Below are 23,885 nucleotides of genomic sequence, written 5' to 3'. Positions count from 1 at the left end.
AGATAGTGGACAGGCATAGGGGTGACAGGAGGCGAGTTACTCATGACAGAATTTCCAGCCTCTGACCTGCTCTTGTAGGCTGGTGCAGTTCAGTTTCTGGTCAATAGTAACCCCCAAGATGTTGATACTGAGGGTTTCACCGATGGTAATGCCATTGAACGTTAAGGGGAGATGGTTAGATTCTCTCTTGTTTGAGATGGTTATTGCCTGGTACTTACGTGGCACGACTGTAACTTGCCACTTATCAGCCCAAGCCTGGATGTTGTCTAGGTCTTGCTGCATCTGGACACGGGCTGCTTCAGTAACTGAGGAGTCACGAATGGTGCTGAACATTGTGCAATCATCAGCAAACATCCCCCCTTCTGACCTTATGATGGAGGAAAAGTCACTGATGAAGCAGCTGAAGATGGTTGAGCCTAGGACACTACCCTGAGGAACTCCTACAGTGATGTCCTGGGACTGAGATGATTGACCTCCAACAACCACAGCCATCTTCCTTTGGGCTAGGTTATGACTCCAACCAGTGGAGGGTTGTCCCCCTGATTTCCATTGACTCCAGTTTTGCTAGGGCTCCTTAATGTCACACTCGGTCAAATGCTGTCTTGATGTCAAGGGTAGTCACTCTCACCTCTTGGAGTTCAACTCTTTTGTCCATGTTTGGACGAAGGCTGTAATGAGGTCAGGAGGTGAGTAGTCCTGGAGGAATCCAAACTGAGTATCAGTGAACACATTACTGCTGAGCAAGTGCCACTTGATAGAAGTGTCGACAACCCTTTCCATTTCTTTGCTGATGATCGAGAGCCGACTGATAGGGCGATAATTGGCGGCCGGTTTGAATATGTCCTGCGTTTTGAGGACAGGACATACCTGGGCAATTTTCCACATTGCCAGGTAAATGCCAGTGTTGTAGCTTAGCTAGGGGCGTGGCTAGTTTTGGAGCACAAGTCTTCAGTACTATTGCCGGAATGTTGTCAGGGCCCATAGCCTTTGAAGTATCCAGTTTCTTCAGCCCTATCATGGGATCACGTAGAGTGAATCGGATTTGCTGAAGTCTGATATCTGTGATGCTGGGGACCTCAGGAGGAGGCCGAGATACATCATCCACTCTGCACTTATGGCTGAGATGGATGCAAATGCTTCAGCCTTGTCTTTTGCACTGATGTGCTGGGCTCACCGATTGTTGAGGATGGGGATATCTGTGGAACCTCCTCCTCCTGTCAGTTGTTTAGTTGTCCACCACCATTCACGACTGGATGTGGCAGGACTGCAGAGTTTAGATCTGATCCGTTGGTTGTGGGATCGCTTAGCCCTGTCTATGGCATGCTGCTTCCGCAGTTTGGCATGAAAGCAGTCCTGTGTTGTGGCATCACCAGGCTGACATCTCATTATGTATGCCTGGTGCTGCTCCTGGCAAGCTCTCCTGCACTCTTCATTGAACCAGGGTTGGTTCCCCGGCTTGATGGTAATGGTAGAATGGGGGATATGCCGGGCCATGAGATTACAGATTTTGGTTGAATACAATTTTTCTGCTGCTGATGGCCACATTGCCTCATGGATGCCCAGTTTTGCATTGCTAGATCTGTTCGAAATGTATCCCATTTAGCACAGTGGCAGTGCCACACAACCCAATGGTGGGTATCCTCAATGTGAAGACGGGACTTTGTCTCCGCAAGTACTGTGCGGTTGTCACTCCTACCAGTTCTGTGATTGACAGATGCATCTGTGACGGGTAGATTGGCGAGGACGAGGTCAAGTAGAGTTTTCCCTCTTGTTGGTTCCCTCACCACCTGGTGCAGACCCAGTCTAGCAGTTATGTCATTTAGGACTTGGCCAGCTCGGTCAGTAGTGGTAGTACTGAGCCACTCTTGGTGATGGACATTGAAGGCCCCCACCCAGAGTACATTCTGTACCCTACACTGAGACAAATTAATTTTTATTTTTACAACATGCTGCTGGAATAGCAACTTCATTTTATTCTTGAAAGTGAATGGTTTATCAATCATCTAATTGGCATTGTTACTGGATGTGAGTTTTTTCACTGATTTGCTGTCTCTAGTGTAGTAAATTTAGTGAAGTGCACTCAGAAATAAACTTGTTCATGCAGAAGTATCTGTGGTATGGGCAAGACATTATGGATTCACATTACTTGGTGAAGTTAAATTATCTTAAAAACATAAACAATGAACTCCATACATCAATGGACTCTTTGGATTTCCAGGATGCTGACATAATATACCATATACACAAAAATCTATTGTTTCCAAAGTATCTTTTACATAATTTGGAAATTCTTCATGTATTTATGGACAGTATTGGCTTACATAAGCAAAATGACAGTTTCTGCAGTGAACGGTTTTCTGAGCTGGCTAGTGAAAAAAGGGCCATTATGTTTGGCGGCTTTTACTCTACTTCACTGTCTCAGACCAGTCCTGTCGGAAAGCTATCACTTCAAAACTTTTGAATATGCCTTTACCTTACTGATGTCTGGCTAATATGGAGTGGAATTAATCAGAAAACCCTTGATACTGTAGTTTGGCTAGTGGTTATGTTAGATGCCCTTGAGTAGCCAGGCTGCAACATTCAAGAAGCTCATCATCATCCAAGATGGTTCGGTGCTCCTGCCATTGAAGTGACTATCTACCTCCTCCATCGCTGGGTGCACTGTGTTGCACCGCAGCAAATTGGGCATATATTGCCACTCCATCATTATTGGGTTAATATCCTGGAAGTTCCTACCTAATATCATTTGTGGAAGCACCACTGCCACAGGATGGCAGTACTTCCAGGAGAAGACCCACCACCACTTATTCAGGGCAACTTGGATAGGAAGAGGCCATTCAACACATTGGGGCTGCACCGGCTCTTTAAAAGATCAATTCTGTTAGTCCCACTCACCCGCTCTTTTTCCATATCCCTGCAAATTCTCAAGTATTTAATCCCTTTTGAAAACTACCACTACCACCATCCTATCAGGCAGTGCATTCCAAATCCTAACCATGCGTTTTTTCTTATATCACCTCTGGCTCTTTTGCCAATCACCTTAAATCTGTGCTCTTTGGTTATCAATCCTTCAGCCGTTAGAAATAGTTTTTCTTCATTTACTCTATCAAATTATTTCTATCAAATCTCCTCTTCGACTTCTCTGCTCTGAGGAGAGCAACCCCAGGTTCTCCAGTCTATCCATGTAACCTTAATCCATCATCCTTGGATCCACTCTAGTAAATTTCTTCTGTCCCTCTTCAAAACCTTCACATCCTTCCTAAAGTGTGATGCCTAGAACTGGACAGAATACTCAATCTGGTATTTAGTATAACTTCCTAGCTTTTGTACTCTTTGCTTCTATTTATCAAGTCCAGGATCCTTTATGCTTTATAAACTGCTTTGTTAACCTGCCCTGCCACCTTCAAATATTTGTGCATAAACACCCCAGGTATCTCTGCTCTTGCACTCCCTTTAAATGGACAATCAATGTGGTGTTGCCAGTGTTGCCTGCATCCTAAGAACAAATACATTAAAAATCTAAATCTGCTCAGATTAGATAGAAACTAACAGGCACATCTACTGCAGTAAATTGCACTGCACATATGGGGCAGAATATTATCCTAACAGACACACACACAGGAGAGGCCAATAGCAAGGCAGGAACCTGTTTGATTCAGTAGTGGGCTTTGCCATGACTCTTTCAATCTGGCTCAGTTATTAGCATCCCGCTTCTGGGTTTCCCAGCCAGAGAAGATGGGCAGGATGTCATGCCGAATCTGTCAAAGGAAAGATTTCTAGTTAAAGGGACTCAGGTCGGCATCAGAATTGCTGAACTGTATATTGTTTCCTGAGGCTTCAGCAACCAAAAGAATGGAAAGGATATCTGCAAACCTCAACACCAGGTCTCTGACTCTTACCGGGAGGTCCTGCTGCGGGATCTGAGGGACTGAAATAAGGTGACGTTTACCAAGGATGGGAGGAAGACACCAACCTCTCAAACCAAGCAGGCTTGTATGGAAGTGGCCAAGGAGGTGAGCAGCAGAAGTGTCGTCTCTTGAACCTAGAAGGACCTCAGGGGGCAAGGAAAGGTGAGTGGCATAACACTTTCAGGTGCCAAGACCAACACTCTGACTTTACCCACATTCTCCTGTGGAATACTCCTCAGACCAACACACCTTCCAGCTCCACTCATTCCCCTCTCTCCAGGCACCTCCTCACGTCAACGTCTGAAAGGTCAGCACTCACACTCACCTTCATCTTTGTGCCATCTCACATCCATGCCCTTCACCCCTCGCCACACAATCCATTTCTCACACTCACAACTCTCTGTTTTCTCTCCTTGCAGAGAAAGGGGGCTGGATTTTTAAAGCCCACTGGGGGCAGGAGCAGATGCGTGTGCAATTTAAAGATTGCGTACTCGGAGGTTGGCACTTGGTCCTGCCACCTCCGAAATGAGATGCCAATTTTAAAGGGATGCCGGGAGGGAGAAAACGTCAACCCTGCAAGCCTCCAATTAAGTGCCTATTGAGCTCACTAAGGAGCTCATTAACAGGCTTGTCAGCAGCAGTTTTGAATTTTTAAAGGAATGACATGGAGAAAACATCTGGAATACGGTGGGGTATACAAGTCGTCAACACTGCAGGAGACCATGAGGGCTATGGGAAAGTCGGATTAAAATAAAGCAGCAGCCCAAAATAAAGCTCAGATGCTTCAAAAATGCCACAGAGTCGCCATTGCTGGAGCTGGAAAGCTTGCTTTTCTCAGTGGTGAGTGGTAGCAATCTGGAGAGGGAAGTGAGCCCGCTGGCATCATTTGGGCAGTTGTGGTTAGCAGGGGAAGGCCTGGTAAACGCTCAAAGCCCAGCTAAAGAACTTTAGATGGGAACAGGCTACTCTGACATTGGACAGAGCAGCCTGGATGAGCTTCAGCAGAAACAACCTCCTGGACAGCAGGAGGTCAGAGCAGCATAACTGGGGGCTTCAAGGGGAAGAAGGCACTACCCAAGAATTGGGTCTACCACCCAAGAGTCAGTTACCTGCAAATAACAGAGCGCCAGTGCCATAGGAGGCTACACATATCCAGGCGGATGGTCTCGGACCTGTGTACTCTGATCCACAATGATCTAAAGCCTTGGGGCCCCGGTGGCAGTCCCCTACCTGCAGCCATAAAGGTCAGCGCCGCCCTGTATTTCTATGCAACCGGGTCATTCCAGGGATCAGCTGTGGACCGAGGTGGCATCTCGCAATTGGCAGATCATAATGGCATCAGTAGGTCATATTCATAGACCATATTCAGGAGAGCAGGGGACTACATCCACTTTGACACGGATGGGCCAGCGCAGGCACAGAGGGCATTGGGTTCTGCCTCCATCGAAGGATTCTGCTAGGTGCAGGGCATCATCGATTGCGGCCAGCTGGCTATCAGCACACCCAGTGAGATCCATCAACAGGAAACGCTTCCACTCCTTCAATGTCCAACTGGTCTGTGACCACAACAAAAGCTCCCTTCATGTATGCGCTTGCTTTCCTGCAGCTGTCATGACGCCTTCATCCTCTGCCAGTCCAGGTTGCCTAGGATCTTCATTCCTTTCCCTAAAGAGTGTGGATGGATCATAGGGGATAAGTGAAATTCCTTGAAGAGGTGGCTACTGTATCCTCTATGGGAGCCCTAGACAAAGGCACAGAGATGATACAAACAATGCCACCTGCTCAAAAGCTCAACCATTGAGCAGGCCATCAGGCTTCTGAAGAAGCAATTCTGGTACCTGAACCAGTTGGGTGGCATCCTCCAATACCCTCCTTCAATGGTCTTTGCCAATGTGGTGGTCTGCTACGCGTTCCATAGCATGGCCCTCCAGAGAGGCATGGACCCGGAGGACAGTGAGGCCCTGGAAGGAGACAGCTCATTGGGGGAGGAGCAGGAGGAAAGAGAGGAGAAGGAAGCAGGGACAGAAGGGGAATAACACTAAACAGAGAGGTGTCCTGTTGCACAACAAGGTGGCTTCCTCCTGCCACCCTCCGGGAAGAGGACCTCCCTCCTCTCCAACACTGCCTTCAGCAATAGTGCCAGGCCTTCGGCTCCCCTGTGACATTTCACATCCCTCTGGTGAAGTGCAAACTTTTGGCACAAAACACAGATCTCTCCCTCAGGACAACCAACAGCCTCAGTGAAGACTGCCATGGGATGTCCAAATGAGCCCCACACTTGATTTGATTCACCTCCATTCCCAGCCCCACTTGCTCTAAGGAAACCCATCTCTACACCAATTAAGGGCTTACCCATTTGAAAATCTGGATCAGTTTCTCACCTGAGGCAGGTTTCTGACCCAAAACCAAACCCAGCTCCTGTTTCCCACCTCCGTAACAAAAATCCAGCCCAGAGAGCGCCGAAGGAGAGGCAGAGAAACAGGGGCCATAGGGGAGGAGGTTGGCCCTCCAGTGCACAATGCATTTCCACCTGATCCACTGAGCATGAGGTATTGTTCCAGGAGGCTACAAATCATTAATGACCTGGTTTCCTTTCTTACAACCTGCTCTGAGACTACTATGGCTGGTTTCCTTTCTTACAGTCTGAGAGGGTCAAACCCACTGTTCTTCAGGTGTTGCCCTTGCAATCTCGGTTTTTCAAAAAAAAGTCTTTGATCTGTGTACTCTGTTGCCCTGGTAACCAAGATTTCAGTCTTGTCCTGAAGCAGAGTGGATGTGAGATCACCTGATTTCTCAGACTCCATCTTAAACTTTTAAAATCACAGTTTTTAAAACATAATCATGTTACAAAGTCCAGTGTTCATAACACTGGTTAAACCCTCAGTTAATTGAGCATTAAAAAATTGAAATTTCTTACAAAACAGCTCCACAGGGGTTTGCTGCTTGCCTGCAAACGGTCCTGGGTTAAACCCACAAGTGGGTGGGATCATGTCGGGTCCCTAACCCAATGCCATTTTTTGGGGCTTTAACCCCACCCACAACCCTGTCCGCACCCAAACCTACTCCCTTGTTGGCAGTTAGAATTCTTCCTGTGGTCTTAGAATATTAACCTGTATGTGGTAACTTGTTGAGTGCCTGATCTACCCAGTTTGTATCTTACTCTGATGGCTTCAAGTGGGCTACTTAGTTTGAATAAGACAGGCTAGAAAATAGTTTTCAGAAAATGACCAAGGTGAAAAACCTTGAAATATGGGTCTGAAATCAAAAGAGAATTGGCAACCAAATACATATTACAAATAAAGCCTACAAGATGCTTATTATTGAATAATATGGATGAGCGAGTCTGGCCAGACAAAACATCCGTAGTCTGCAGGCGACTGTATCACCTGAGTAAGCCTTGTTTATAGCCCCACGTACATCATGACAGAAAGAGGGAAACCAACACAGAAAATCGTAAGCTGAATCCCCAGGTACGTAAATACTCACTCACAAGGGACTATATAACTATATTGTTACATAGGGGTGGCGCAGTGGTTAGCACTGCAGCCTCACAGCTCCAGCAACCCGGGTTCGGTTCTGGGTACTGCTTGTGTGGAATTTGCAAGCTCTCCCTGTGACCGCGTGGGTTTCTGCCGGGTGCTCCGGTTTCCACCCACAGCCAAAGACTTGCAGGTTGATAGGCAAATTGGCCATTGTAAATTGCCCCTAGTGTAGGTAGGTGGTCGGAGAATTGAGGGAAGGTGGGGATGTGGTAGGGAATATGGGGTTAATGTAGGATTAGTATAAATGGGTGGTTGATGGTCGGCACAGACTCGGTGGGCCAAAGGGCCTGTTTCAGTGCTGTATCTCTCTATGACTCTATATTGGTTATAACACTATTCTTTAACTTCTAGGATTTGATTTTAAATCTAGTTTATACTAATAGAATATATGTCTCTTCTCTCAGACTATCAAGTCATAAAGGAGATTAGACTGAGCAGGCCCAACTCAATGCCCAATGGAAATGTAGGGGAAAACAGCCCAAGATAACAGTCAGAGGTAATACAAGACTGACTGGTATAGGAAATGGATTTGATATTGCAAACTGATGCAGCGTGAAGAGACTAGGCAAGCTGGCATCATTCTCCTTAGAGCAAAGATAGTTAAAGGGAGATTTAATAAAGGTGTTCAAAATTACAAGGAATTTGATATGGAGTAAATTTCCATTGGTGGGTAGTTGGGTAACCAGAGGATACAGATTTAAGATAATTGACATACAAACATACGTACATACATACGAACATACGAATTAGGAGCAGGAGTAGGCCAGTTGGCCCCTTGAGCCTGCTCCGTCATTCAACAAGTTCATGGTTGGTCTGACTGCAACCTCAACTCCAGATTCCCACCTACCCTCGATAACCTTTCACCTGCTTACTTATCAAGAATCTATCTACCTCTGCCTTTTGAGGAAGAGTTCCAAAGACTCACGACCCTAAGAGGAAAAGATTTCTCCTCATCTCTGTCTTAAATGGGCAACCCCCTTATTTTTAAACAGTGACCCCTAGTTCTAGATTCGCCCACAAGTGGAAATATCATTTCCACATCCACCCTGTCAAGACCCCTCAGGATCTTGTATGCTTCAATCAAGTCACCTCTTACTCTTCTAAACTCCAGCGGATACAAGCCGAGCCTGTCCAACCTTTCCTCATAAGACAATGAGCCCATTCTAGGTATTAGTCCAGTAAACCTTCTCTGAACTGCTTCCAATGCATTTATATCCTTCCTTAAATAAGGAGACCAATACTGTACACAGTACTCCAGATGTGGTCTCACCAATGTCCTGTATAACTGAAGCATAACCTCCCTATTTTTGTACCTAATTACTTGCTGTAATTACTTGCTGTACCTGCATACCAAACTTTTGTGATTCATGCACGAGGACACCCAGATCCCTCTGCATCTCAGAGCTCTGCAATCTCTCAACATTTAGATAATATGCTTCTTTGTTATTCTTCCTGCCAAAATGGAGAATTCCACATTTTCCCACATTATACTCCATTTGCTAGATCTTTGCCCACCCACTTAACCTATCTGTATCCCTTTGTAGCCACCTTATGTCCTCTTCACAACTTACTTTCCTACCTATCGGTCTGTCATTAGAAAATTAGCAACCATACCTTCGGTCCCTTCATCCAAGTCATTTATATAAAATGTAAAAAGTTGAGGCCCCAGCACAGATCCCTGTGGCACACCACCCATTACATCTTGCCAACCAGAAAATGACCCATTTATGCCTACTCTCTGTTTTCTGTTAGCTCACCAATCTTCTAACCATGCTAATATCTTACCCTCTTCACCATGAGCTTTTATTTTCTGCAATAACCTTTGATGTGGCACCTTATCAAATGCCTTCTGGAAATGTAAGTACGGTACATCCACTGGTTCCCCTTTATCCACAGCACGTTACTTCTTCAAAGAACTCCAACAAATTGGTTAAACATGATTTTCCCTTTTACAAAACCATGTTGACTCTGCCTGATTACTTCAAATTTTTCTAAGTGCCCTGTTATAATATCTTTAATAATAGCTTCTAATATTTTCCCTATGACAGATGTTAAGCTAACTGGCCTGTAGTTTCCTGCTTTCTGTCTACCTCCCTTTTTGAAGAAAGGAGTTACATTCGCTATTTTCCAATCTAATGGAACCTTCCTCGAATCTGGGGAATTTTGAAAAATTAAAACCAACGCATCAACTATCGCACTAGCCAGTTCTTTTAAGACCCTAGGATGAAGTCCATCAGGACCTGGGGACTTATCAGCTCGCAGCTCCAACAATTTGCTCAGTACCACTTCCCTGGTGATTGTAATTTTCTTGAGTGCCTCCCTCCCTTCCATTTCCTGATTTACAGCTATTTCTAGGATTTTACTTGTATCCTCTATAAAATAATCGGGGAGGGAAGGAGCTGTTTTTTTAAAAATAAAGTTACTTATTATGATCTGGATGAAAGGGGGAAGCAGTGGAATCCGATTGAATAATAATTTTCAAGAGGGAATTGGATATATACTAGAAAAGGAAAAAAAAATGCAGAGCGCTGGAGAAAAAGACCATAGAACCAAAGAAAAATTACGGCAAAGAAGGAGGCTATTCAGCCCATCGTGTCCGTGCCGGGCGAAAAAACAAGACACCCAATCTAATCCCACCTTCCAGCACATGAACCATAGCCTTGCAGGTTACAGCATTTCAGGTGACGTCCAGGTACCTTTTAAAAGAACTGAGGATTTTTGACTCCACCATCATTCCTGGCAGTGAATTCCAGACACCCACCACCCTCTGGGTGAAAAAGTTTTTCCTCATGGCCCCTCTAATCCTTCTACCAATCATCTTAAATGTGTGCCTCCAGTAACTGACCTCTCCACTAGGGGAAACAGGTCCTTCTTGTCTACTCTATCTAGGCCCCTCATAACTTTGTATACCTCAATTAAGTCAGCCCTCAGCCTCCCCTGTTTTAAGGAAAACAACCCTAGCCTATCTAATCTTTCCTCATAACTGCAACTTTCAAGTCCTGGCAACATTCTTGTAAATCTCCTCTGTACTCTCTCCAGAGCATTTATGTCCTTCCTATAATGCGGTGACCAGAACTGTACGCAACACTCCAGCTGTGGTCTAACCACCGTTTTATACAGTTCCAGCATTACATCCCTGCTTTTGTATACTATACCTCAGCCAACAAAGGAAAGCATACCATATGCCTTCTTCACCACTCTATCTACCTGTCCTGCCGTCTTCCCAGACCTGTGGACATGCACTCCAAGGTCTCTCAATTCTTCTACCCCTCTTGATATCCTTACATTTATTGTGTATTCCCTCGCTTTGTTTGCCCTCCCAAATGCATTACCTCACACTTTTCTGGATTGAATTCCATTTGCCAGTTTTCCGCCCACTCAACCAAACCATTGATATCATTCTGGAGTCTAAAGCTATTCTCTTCACTATCAACTACACGGCCAATTTTTGTGTCATCAGCAAATTTCCCAAGCATGCCTCCCACATTTAAGTCCAAATCATTAATATATACCACAACAACAAGGGACCCAACACTGAGCCCTGTGGAACACCACTGGAAACCGCTTTCCATTTGCAAAAACATATTAGATTAGATTAGATTAGAGATACAGCACTGAAACAGGCCCTTCGGCCCACCGAGTCTGTGCCGAACATCAACCACCCATTTATACTAATCCTACACTAATCCCATATTCCTACCAAACATCCCCACCTATTCCTACCAAACATCCCCACCTATTCCTATATTTCCCTACCACCTACCTATACTAGTGACAATTTATAATGGCCAATTTACCTATCAACCTGCAAGTCTTTTGGCTTGTGGGAGGAAACCGGAGCACCCGGAGAAAACCCACGCAGACACAGGGAGAACTTGCAAACTCCACACAGGCAGTACCCGGAATCGAACCCGGGTCCCTGGAGCTGTGAGGCTGCGGTGCTAACCACTGCGCCACTGTGCCGCCCATATGTCGACTACTACCCTTTGTTTCCTGTCACTGAGCCAATTTTGGATCCAACCTGCCATATTCCCCTGTATCCCATGGGGTTTCATTTTACTGACCAGTCTGCCATGTAGGACCTTGTCAAATGCCTTACTAAAATCCATGTAGACTACATCCACTGTACTACCATCATCAATCCTCCTTGTTATTTCCTTAAAAAACTCAATCAAGTTAGTAAGACATGACCTTCCCTTAACAAATCCATGCTGATTATCCCTGATGAATCCATGCCTTTCTAAGTGGCAGTTTATCCTGTCCCTCAGAATTGATTCTAATAATTTACCCAACACCGAGGTTAGACAGACCGGCCTGTAATTATTTGGCCTATCCCTCACACCCTTTTTAAACAGTGGTACAATGTTCGCAGACCTCCAATCCTCTGGTACCTCTCCTGTATCCAGTGAGGATTTGAAGATGATCCTCACCGCATCCGCTATTTCCGCCCTGGCTACCTTTAACAACCTGGGATGCAATCCATCCGGCCCTGGCAACTTATCCACTTTCAAGGATGTCAGACCCTCTAGTACTTCCTCTCTCATTATGCTTATCACATCTAATATATCTAATATATCTAATACATCTAATAATCCTCTTTAACTACAATGTCTGCATCATCCCTCTCCTTTGTGAAGACAGAGACAAAAAACTCATTAAGAACCCTGCCCACATCTTCTCATCCATGTGTAAGTTCCCTTGTACCCCACTGATAGGCCCTATCCTTGCCTTAGTTATCCTCTTGCTCTTAATGTACTGATAAAACATCTTTGGGTTTTCTTTGATTTTACCTGCCAATAATTTTTCATGTCCTCGCTTGGCTTTTCCCTTTTAACTTCACCCCTGCACTTTGTATACTCCTCTAGGCTTTCTAAAGTATTACATTTTTTGTGATTGTCATAAGCTTTCTTTTTCAGCTTTAACTTACCCTGTAAGCTTCTGGATAACCAGGGGCTCTCACCAGGGTAGTTGAAATCCCCAACTATTATTGCCCTATAGTTTTTGCACTCAGATATTTACCTACATATTTACCTATCTCCCTCTCACTATTTGGGAGTCGATGATACTGTCCTTGTAGTGTGGCTGCCCCTTTTTTATTTCTGATCTCCACCCATTATGGCCTCACTTAATTTAACATATCATCCCTCCTCACAGCTGTTATTGATTCCTTAACCAATAATGCTACACCCCTCCATTTTTATCCGCCTCTCTATCCCGCCTGAAAACTCAATATCCAGGGATGTTGAGCTGCCTTCTTGCCCCTCTTTAAGCCAAGTTTCCATTATAGCAATGATATTGTGTTGCCATGTGTCTATCTGTGCCCTACGCTCATCAACTTTATTTACTATACTCCTTGCATTTAAATAAATACCTTTTGACACTGCAAATTCCTGTGCTGCACACTTTTTAACCTTTGCTTCTTCTGTCTTTCAGAGTCACGGGCTAATTATTTGCCTCCCATTCCCTGCCCTGACATTGTGCTATCTGAAACTGCCCTCAGGTTCCCAACCCCCTGCCAAACTAGTTTAAACCATCCCCAACAGTACTAGCAAACCTTCCTGCAAGGATATTTGTCCCAGTTCTGTTCAGGTGTACAGCTCCCACCTTCCCCAGAACCGGTCCCAATGCCTAAGAATTCTGAAGCCCTCCCTCCTACATCATCTCTCGAGCCACGCATTCATCTGGTGTATTCTCCTATTTCTATATTCATTAGCATGTGGGAGTAATCACCCTTAAACATGGGTGAGGTCCCGGAGGACTGGAGAATTGCTAATGTTGTCCCCTTGTTTAAGAAGGGTAGCAGGGATAATCCAGGTAATTATAGACCGGTGAGCCTGACATCAGTGGTAGGGAAGCTGCTGGAGAAGATACTGAGGGATAGGATCTATTCCCATTTGGAAGAAAATGGGCTTATCAGTGATAGGCAACATGGTTTTGTGCAGGGAAGGTCATGTCTTACCAACTTAATAGAATTCTTTGAGGAAGTGACAAAGTTGATTGATGAGGGAAGGGCTGTAGATGTCATATACATGGACTTCAGTAAGGCGTTTGATAAGGTTCCCCATGGTAGGCTGATGGAGAAAGTGAAGTCGCATGGGATCCAGGGTGTACTAGCTAGATGGATAAAGAACTGGCTGGGCAACAGGAGACAGAGAGTAGCAGTGGAAGGGAGTTTCTCAAAATGGAGACGTGTGACCAGTGGTGTTCCACAAGGATCCGTGCTGGGACCACTGTTGTTTGTGATATACATAAATGATTTGGAGGAAAGTATAGGTGGTCTGATTAGCAAGTTTGCAGACCACACTAAGATTGGTGGAGTAGCAGATAGTGAAGGGGACTGTCAGAGAATACAGCAGAATATAGATAGACTGGAGAGTTGGGCAGAGAAATGGCAGATGGAGTTCAATCAGGGCAAATGCGAGGTGATGCATTTTGGAAGATCCAATTCAAGAGTGAACTATACAGTAAATGGAAAAGTCCTGGGGAAAATTGATGTCCAGAGAGATTTGGGTGTTCAGGTCCATTGTTCCCTGAAGGCGGCAACGCAGATCAATAGAGTGGTCAAAAAGGCATATGGCATGCTTTCCTTCATCGGACGGGGTATTGAGTACAAGGGTTGGCAGGTCATGTTACAGTTGTATAAGACTTTGGTTCAGCCACATTTGGAATACTGCGTGCAGTTCTGGTCGCCACATTACCAAAAGGATGTGGATGCTTTGGAGAGGGTGCAGAGGAAGTTCACCAGGATGTTGCCTGGTATGGAGGGCGCTAGCTATGAAGAAAGGTTGAGTAGATTAGGATTATTTTCATTAGAAAGATGGAGGTTGAGGGGGGACCTGATTGAGGTGTACAAAATCATGAGAGGTATAGACAGGGTGGATAGCAAGAAGCTTTTTCCCAGAGTGGGGGATTCAATTACTAGGGGTCACTAGTTCAAAGTGAGAGGGGAAAAGTTTAGGGGGGATATGCGTGGAAAGTTCTTTACGCAGAGGGTGGTGGGTGCCTGGAACCCGTTGCCAGCGGAGGTGGTAGACGCGGGCACGATAGCGTCTTTTAAGATGTATCTAGACAGATACATGACTGGGCAGGAAGCAAAGAGATACAGACCCTTAGAAAATAGACAACATGTTTAGATAGAGGATCTGGATCGGCACAGGCTTGGAGGGCCGAAGGGCCTGTTCCTGTGCTGTAATTTTCTTTGTTCTTTGTAATCCAGAGATTACTGCCCTTGAGATCCTGCTTGCTAATGCCTTTCCTAACTCCCTAAACTCAGCCCGCAGGAACTCATCCGTCTTTCTTCCTATATTGTTGGTACCAATGTGGACCACGACCTCTGGCTGTGCACCCTCACCCTCCAGAATGCCATGTAGCCGCATGGTGATATCCATGACCCTTGCACCGGGGAGGCAACATACCATCCTGGAATCACATCTGCGACCACAGAAACGCCTATCTGTTCCCCTAACTATAGAATCCCCGACCGCTATTGCTCCGTTGTCTTTTCTCCTCCGTCCCTGCACAGCTGAGCCACGCTTGGGACTCCGGTCATGCCTCTCGTTGCACTCTCAAGAGGAACCCTCTCTCACATCGGTACTCAGAACTGAATACCAGTTAGAAATTACAATGCTCTCCGGAGACTCTTGCACTACCTGCCTTGATCTTCTTGTCTGTCTGTCAGCCACCCAGTCCCTCTCTGCCTGTACTCCCTTAAGCTCCAGGGTGATTTCCGACACAGACACGATGGACCAAGTGACCTCTTTCTGTGCCTTAAACTTTCTATGATTCTATGACTACCTCCTGAAATGTGCTATCCACGTAGTTCTCTGCCTCGCGGATGCTCCACAGTGACTTCAGCCACCACTCAAGTTCCAGAACCTGGAGCTCAAGATTCTGCAACCGGTGACACTTCCTGCAGATGTGCTTGCCAAGGACATGTTGCGTCCATGACTTCCCACATACCGCAGAAGACACATTCCACTTGGCCGAGCTGCCCTGCCATACCTTAGCTTTACAAACTAATTATTGCTAATGTAATAAGTAGAATAACTTACCAATTACTTGTCAATCAGCTTCTTTCAAAGGGAGCAACAATCCTATTACTAGACTTTTATCACGTTCTTATCAAAGAGTCAGGCAGACTGGTCTATCATCAACACCCTGGCATGAGGTATTGGATCACCAGTCTGCCACAGAGGCAAACTGATTCCGTTCTTCCATCACTAGGTGTGCCATCGTGAAGGCAGAGACCTCAGCTATAATTTGAGTATGGAGAGTAAAACTAGAAGCCATAAGCTTGCAGTACATCTGTGAATGTGTTTTCTCAGGCAAAAGGTTCACTGAAATAGTGCATTTTTTTACACAAACTACAATTGCAGGAATAAGAGTAGCAAAGTTCCAACACTGCATTCTAGTGTTCAGCTATGCTTTATCAAATGCCAATGTGTCAGCTAAGAAACTAACATAATATACACTGGCAAGGTTGACTCAAATCCTGGGAAATGCAATGTGCTGACGACAGCTTGGATGTAACTTACACCCGGTTTGCAAATTATAGGGCTCTGAATTGCCTAACCAATTATAGGGCTCTGAATTGCCCAACCATAGCCATCGGTCATCACCACTCCCTACAAACAGCATGGAATCACAGAATTAGTCCTTATTTGTACACAGATAATATAAGTTATTTTTAAACCAGATAGAATGTAAGAGAAAGATCATATATAAGTACCTGATCTGATGGGAAAACACAAACCACCTTGATTATAAGATTATCAATCACAAATACCGCCAAGAAAATCTGAATACTCTGCAGTGTCTGCCGACAACAAAATCTGTTTACGGACCCCAAAATTCATTTAGCAAAGTAGTTAATGCCAAATTAGGAACAGAAAATAAATTAAAATATGAAATGTACACCCTACCATGTCTTGTCTTTACTTATCTGAAAATGTGCACTAACCTCCATCGGAGACAGCTGCTGTCTGTAAGAAAGGAGAGAGACATGAGTGAGAACACTTCATTACTATGATATAAAATATTTTCTTTGCTGTTTTGTTGAGAAACTAAATATCAACGATGAATGTAAGCAGCTTCCAAAACAAATATGTTCACTCTGAAGTGAAAAGGAAAGACAGGCCCTGCCAGAATGAGCCAAGATGCATTTTTTCCAGCAGATGTTAGCACCTCCCTCGTAACTCCTCCTAATGGCACTTTCTAACAGATGAAAAAAAAGGGTAAAGGAGAGACTACATTTCTTACCGTAATCCCACAAACAATATACTTTGATGTTGAATAAGCGCTAGAATAAAAGACAATATTTCCAAATATTTGAAGTTCTGCATCTAACTTTATGTAGCAGTTAACCTACTGAGCAGCACATTGTCTAGCAGTTAAAAAGTTTCCTTTTTCCATCTAAATGGCTCCACGATGTAATGTTATAAAGAACACCTGACCAGGAGAAAAATTCTATTTCAGATGGGGGGAATGAAATGAAGCAAAGAGAACTGGACTATAGCTATCTACGCAACAGCTGAAACTTAGGGCAGCTTGGAGGGGAACACAGAGGCAGGGGGCAAACAAAATGGCAGGGGGTGCCATTCCCAACATTGCCCAGGCCTCCTGCCGTTTTGTCCGGAGCGGAGAAGGCTGAGGACAGCTTTCCCGCCCCAGGCTAATTGCAAACCTTAAGTGGCCAATTATTGGCCATTTGAGGGCCTCTTTCAGCCGCCACCTCAATTTTGTAGAAGGCGGAGGGGCCCGCCGCCACAGGGAGACAGGTAAAGCCTGGTGGCCTCCTAGCAGGGTGGAACGGGTCCCTCCTTTGGAGGCAATCTGGGGCCCTCCAAGTTGCGATTGTGGCCCCCCCCCACCCCCAGGAAAGACACCACCCCCTCCCTAGTAATTGTGCCAGGACACTATCATCCTTTGTTGTAAAGACCCATCTAGTTCATTAATGGCCTTTAGGTAAGGATGTGAAGGTTACAGAGAGGGTACAGTAAAGATTCATGAGAATAGTTGCAGGGATGAGAGACTTCAGCTACGTGGATAGATTGGAGAAGCTGGGGTTGTTCTCCTCAGAACAGAGAAGGTTGAAGGGAGATTTTATAGAAGTGCTCAAAATCATAAGAGTCTAGACAGAGCAGATAGAAACTGTTCCCATTGATGCATGGAACGAGAACTACAGAACTACAGGACACCGGTTTAAGGTGATTGGCAAAAGAACCAATGCAACTACTGAGCTCTGGGAAGCACTGGCTGTGAGTGTGCAGGAGGCAGATTCAATCCTGGCTTTCAAAAGAGAATTGGACAAGCATCTGAAGAGAGAGAATTTGCAGGACTACAGGGAAAAGGTATGGAAGTGGGACTAGCTGAATTGCTTCTGCAGAGGGCTGGCATGGACTCGATGGGCTGAATGACCTCCTTCTGTGCTGTACCCATTTTATGATTCTGTGAAATCTGCCATCCCTACCTGGTCTGCCCTACATGTGAGTCCAGGCCCACAGCAATGTTATTGACTCTTAACTGCCCTCTGTAATGGCCTAGCGATCCTCTTAGCTCCAGGGCAACAAATGCTGGCCTGCCAGTTACGATGACATCCCATGAATGAATAATTTTTAAAAAAGACTGGTTTAAGTCAGTAGAGCGAAACAGGTTCATTGTGATTCTGCATCCGGTTTTACATTGCACCCCATCTACTTTCCACTTTAGTACACAGAACAACAGTTCAAGCTCTTTTTGGAGACTCGACTAGTTTCACTGTCAGTTTTACTTGGTTTGAAATTAAAAATCTTGGCAATAGTTTCCAAGTCAATGGAAAGTAAAAACTGGTGCGAAGTATAAAGGGCTTCCGATTCACTATCACCCACTTCGCACGACTGAGCTAGACCAATTTCATTCCCAATATGTTTTAAGGTCCAGTCTTGAACTTTGTTCAAATAAATTTTCAAATCATCTTCCACAGTGATTTTTCTTTGGCTTACTGTAAATACAGACAATATACTAACATAATTCAAAAGAGCAGGATAATTGGATATCAGCTTGCTGTACATAATTCAGACTGTTTTTGTAAGTTTTCCTTGTAGTAAAGGTGTGGTGCATAAGCACTGAAACATCCTACATAAAAAGGTACATTAGAACCTTTATCCTACTGAACAAGTCAGAAATTCAAGTTTGCAAAACAAATGTTCGGTCTAAGTAAAACATGGAATGGTAAGTTTCCCTGTTAGGTACTAGTTAATTTACTTAATATTTTTATTAATAATCAATACAAATATGCATTTTAATATATGACCAACAATACAGTATAATTGTTTACGCTAAATTGTAAGTGGAATCCTAATCACACATAACCCCATATTTTCACTCAGACACCTACTGGTGATTAGCATTTCAAAGTGTAATACTTGCACAGATAACCATAAATACGAGCCTTCAATTTCTAAGCAACTGAAGATATGCCTCATGCAGACAGACCAGGAATCAACGTTTAAAGCTACAGTGCAAAGATTTTCTTGCTGAGAGAAGTGATGCAACATTTAAAAAAAATATATAGTGAAAGATTTATGAGCATGTACAGACATGAATTATATGCTCTACATATAAAAGCTTGTGTAAGAAAATCAAACAACAACTTGTCAATTATGCACGCAACCTCTCAACGGCAAACTATATTATTATTGGTTAATATCAGAACAACTTAGATTTATAGAGCGCTCCTTATGCAAGAGAAGTTTTCATGGCATTTTACAAGGAAGGATGGGGGCAGAGGGTGGAAAAAAATACTGAGTGCAAAATTAAGGAATTTCTAAAGGCATGGATTAAGGAGGTTCTTGAAGGTGGTGAGCGACTTAGCAAATTAGACTTGTCAGGACAGTGCAGAGGGCAGGAGCCAATAGTTGAAGTGGAGGAGGTGACCAGGGATAATTCAGAATTAGAATGGAGGGAGCATGCAGGGAATAATAACTGATTTTTCAAAGAGGGTAAGGCAAGGCCACAATAGGGGAAGGCTAATTTCGATGGCATCAGACAGGAACTCTCAAAAGTTGAATGGGAGAGGCTGTTTACAGGTAAAGGGACGTCTGGCAAGTGGGAGGCTTTTAAAAGTGAGATAGGAAGAGTTCAGGGCCGGCATGTTCCTGTTAGATGGAAGGGCAAGGCTGGCGAGTTTAGGGAACCTTGGTTGACGAGGGATATTGAGGGTCTGGTCAGGACAAAGAAGGAGGCATTTGTCAGGTATAGGCAGCTAGGATCGAGCGAGTCCCTTGAGTATAGGGGATGTAGGATTAACTTAAGAAGGAAATCAGGAGGGTGAAATGGGGCCATGAGATTTCCCTGGCAGATAAGATAAAGGAGAACCATAAAAGATTCTATAAGTATATTAAGAGTAAAAGGGTAGCTAGGAAGAGAGTAGGTCCCCTTAAGGATCAGTGTGGCAATCTATGTGCGGAGCCACGGGAAATGGGCAAGGACTTAAATGAATATTTCTCGTCCGTATTTACCGTGGAGAAGGTCATGGAAGCTAGTGAGTTCAAGGGAGGGAACACCGATAACCTGAAGCATATCAACAGTACAAAGGAGGAGATGTTGGAGGTATTGAAGCACATCAAGGTGGATAAATCCCCAGGGCCTGACCAGGTGTATCCTAGGATGCTATGGGAAACAAGGGAGGAGATTGCTGGGGCCCTGGCAGAGATTTTGGTATCATCGTTAGCCACGGGTGAGGTACCGGAAGACTGGAGGATAGCTAATGTTGTGCCTTTATTTAAGAAGGGCAGCAGGGATAAGCCAGGGAACAACAGGCCGGTGAGCCTTACATCAGTGGTAGGAAAGTTATTGGAAGGGATTCTGAGAGACAGGATTAAGCTAGAGAGGGCGCAGAAAAGATTTGCCTGGTTTGGAGGGCGTGAGTTATGAAGAGAAATTGGATAGGCTGGGTCTGTTTCCCTGGAGCGAAGGATGCTGAGAGGGGACATGATAGAGGTATATAAAATTATGAGAGGCACAGATAGGGTAGATAGCCAAAGTCTGTTTCCCATGGTAGGGGTGACTAAAACTAGAGGGCATAGATTTAAGGTGAGAGGGAGGAGGTTTAAAGGGGATCAAAGGGGTAAATTTTTCACACAAAGAATAGTGGGTATCTGGAATGAGCTGCCTGAGGAGGTGGTGGAGGCAGGAACAGTAGCGACATTTAAGAGGCATCTGGACAGATACTTGAATGAGCAAGGCATGGAGGGATATGGAATTAATGCAGGCAGGAGGGATTAGTATAGATAGGCATTATGGTCGGGATGGACACGGTGGGCCGAAGGGCCTGTTTCTATGCCGTACGACTCTATGACTCTAATGGGCTTTGCCAAAGAGAAGTATGATGAAATCAATTCATTATGAGACAGAGAGCCAAAGTGACCTGGCTGAGGATTGTGTGATGGGTGTCTGGGACAGGAATTAGGCAATGAAGCTCCAGGTTAGCTGATGTTTATTAATGGAATGGGACAAGGTGGCGATGAGAATGTCTGAGAAAGCAATCTTCCAGATGATAAAAATCTGAAAAGTTATATCACTTCCTCATAGTCTACAATAATCAAGCTGCAGTAGCCTGTTTCTCCCCTGAAAAATGAATTACAAATCTTCACAAAATATATTTTTTTTTTACAGCCTGTGGAGATATAATTCCGCAACAAAATGTTTATTTAAGGTCTCAAAGCCCCTTCACAGCACACACCAATCTGATCTGGCAAGATTTAAGAACCTCATACAAAACTTTCAGTGGCACAATAATTGGTTTTCAACTCTCTCAAAAAATCTCAAAGCAATATTAATTCTACTCCACAAAGCTGGCAACTGCTCTGAACAGCTGCAATGCACATAGCAATTACACACTCAACTGACGCCAGTCTCCATATGTAGAGGCTTTTTCAGATGAGCAAGTATTTTGCAGCTTTCATTGTCCTCAAGCACCACAACTGACCAGAGCTTATATTAACCTGAATCGCAGAATACCAAAACTCGTGCATTAAATTTTCTGAGAGTCATTTGACAACTTCCTTATTCTTTTTTTGACTTTTTTTTAAAAAAACAGGATGTGAGCATCGCTAGGAGGCCACTATTTATTGCCCATCCCTATTTGTCCTTGGATGTGACAATTGTCATGGGTGACCACACAATCCTCCTCCAAAGCCTCTCCACTGTCATCCATTCTTATCTACCTAATCGTAGCCAGAGAATCACTTGCAATAGCTTCTCTTCCTATTCCTGTACCATTACCTCTGGTGTCCCACCAAGGATCTATCCTTGGCCCTGTCCTATTTCCCATCTACATGTTGGTGATATCATCCAAAAGCATGGTGTTAGTTTTCACATGCACACTGTCAACACTCAGCTCTACCTCACCATCACTTATCTCGACTCCTCCACTGTTGCCAAATTATGACTGCTTATCCGACATCCAACACTGAATGAGCAGAAATCTCCTCCAATTAAATATTGGGAAGACTGAAACCATTGTTTTCGGTTCCCACTCCAAACTCCATTCCCTAGCTACAGACTACATCCCTCTCCCTGGAAACTGTCTGAGATTAAGCCAGTCTGTTCACAATCTTCATGTCACATTCCACCCCGAGATGAGCTTCTGCCTATTTTCACCTCCGTAACATCTCCCAACTTCACCAATGTCTCAGCTCATAGAGTCAGAGCTATACAGCACAGAAACAGGCACTTCGGCCAATCGTGTCTGTGCCGGCCAACAAGCACCTATCTATTCTAATCTCATTTTCAGCACTTGGCCCGTAGCCATATATGCTATGGCGTTTCAAATGCTCATCTAAATACTACTTAAATGTTGAGGGTTCCTGCCTGTACCACCCCTTCAGGCAGTGTGTTCCAGATCCAAACCTCCTCTAAACCTCCTGCCCCTTACCTTAAATCTATGCCCCCTAGTTATTGACACCTCCGCTAAGGGAAAAGTTTCTTCCTATCTACCCTATCTATGCCCCTCATAATTTTGTATACCTCAATCAGGTCCCCCCCTCAGCCTTCTCTGCTCTAAGGAAAACAACTCGTGCCTATCCAGTCTCTCTTCACAGCTGAAATGCTCCAGCCTAGGCAACATCCTGGTGAATTGCCTCTGCACCCTATCCAGCGCAATCATATCCTTCCTATAGTGTGGCGACCAGAACTGTACACAGTACTCTAGCTGTGGCCGAACTAGCGTTTGATACAGCTCCATCATAACCTCCCTGCTCTTATATGCTATGCCTCAGCTAATAAAGGCAAGTATCCCATATGCCTTCCTAATCACCTTATCCACCTGTGCTGCTGCCTTCAGTGATCTATGGACAAGTAGACCAAGGTCCCTCTGACCAGCTGTACTTCCTAGAGTCCTACCACTAATTGTATATTCCCTTACCTTGTTAGTCCTCCCAAAATGCATCACCTCACACTTCTCAGGATTAAACTCCATTTGCCACTGCTCTGCCCATCTCACCAGCCCAACTATATCGTCCTGTAATCTAAGGCTTTCCTCCTCACTATCTACGAATTTACTGATCATACCTCCTATATTCAGGTCTAAATCATTAATGTACACCACAAACACCACTGGTCACAGGCTTCCAATCACAAAAACAACCCTCGACCATTACCCTCCTGCCACTAAGCCAATTTTGGATCCAATTTGCCAAATATCCCTGGATCCCATGGGCTCTTACCTTCTTAACCAATCTCCCATGCGGGACCTCATCAAAGGCCTTATTGAAGTCCATGTAGACTATATCAACTGCTTTACCCTCATCTACACATCTAATCATCTCTTCGAAAAATTCAATCAAGTTTGTTAGACATGATCTCCCCCTGACAAAGCCATGCTGACTTTTCTTGATTAATCCCTGCCTCTCCAACCGGAGATTAATCCTATCCCTCAGAATTTTCCCCAATAATTTCCCAACCACTGATGTTAGACTCACTGGCCTGTAATTACCTGGTTTATCTCTGCTACCCTTCTTGAATAATGGTATCACATTTGCTGTCCTCCAGTCCTCTGGCACCTCTCCTGTGGCCAGAGATTTTTGAAAATTTGTGTCAGATCCCCAGCTATCTCCTCCCTTGTCTCACATAACAGACTGGGATACCTCTCATCTGGGCCTGGGGATTTAACCACATTTAAGCCCGCTAAAACCGCCTATACCTCCTTCCTTTCAATGCTAATTTGTTCGAGTATACCACAGTCCCCCTCCTTGATCTCTACACCTACATCGTCCTTCTCCATAGTGAACACAGATGAAAAGTAATCATTTAAAACTGCACCTATATCTTCCGGCTCCACACATAGAGTGCCACTTTGGTCCCTAATGGGCCCTACCTACCCTTTCCCTGGTTATCCTCTTGCACTTAATAAACATATAAAATGCCTTGGGATTTTCCTTTATCTTGCCCGCCAGTG

General features: G+C 44.6%; 1 protein-coding gene across 4 annotated transcripts in view; it reads right to left on the bottom strand.

Moving 5' to 3' along the window:
* rgs12b (regulator of G protein signaling 12b) overlaps positions 1–23,885 on the bottom strand; it is a 341,690-nt gene that overhangs the window by 171,355 nt on the left and 146,450 nt on the right. For all 4 annotated transcript variants that reach the window (XM_068029252.1, XM_068029254.1, XM_068029253.1 and 1 more), the window contains exon 4: positions 16,410–16,431. In XM_068029252.1, coding sequence (XP_067885353.1) covers positions 16,410–16,431 — 22 coding nt within the window. The remainder of the gene's footprint in view (positions 1–16,409; positions 16,432–23,885) is intronic.

Source organism: Heterodontus francisci, chromosome 4 (assembly GCF_036365525.1).
Source record: "Heterodontus francisci isolate sHetFra1 chromosome 4, sHetFra1.hap1, whole genome shotgun sequence".
NCBI classification, from domain to species: domain Eukaryota; kingdom Metazoa; phylum Chordata; class Chondrichthyes; order Heterodontiformes; family Heterodontidae; genus Heterodontus; species Heterodontus francisci.
Note: the sequence above shows the minus strand (reverse complement) of the source record. Positions and strands in the feature narration are given on the sequence as shown.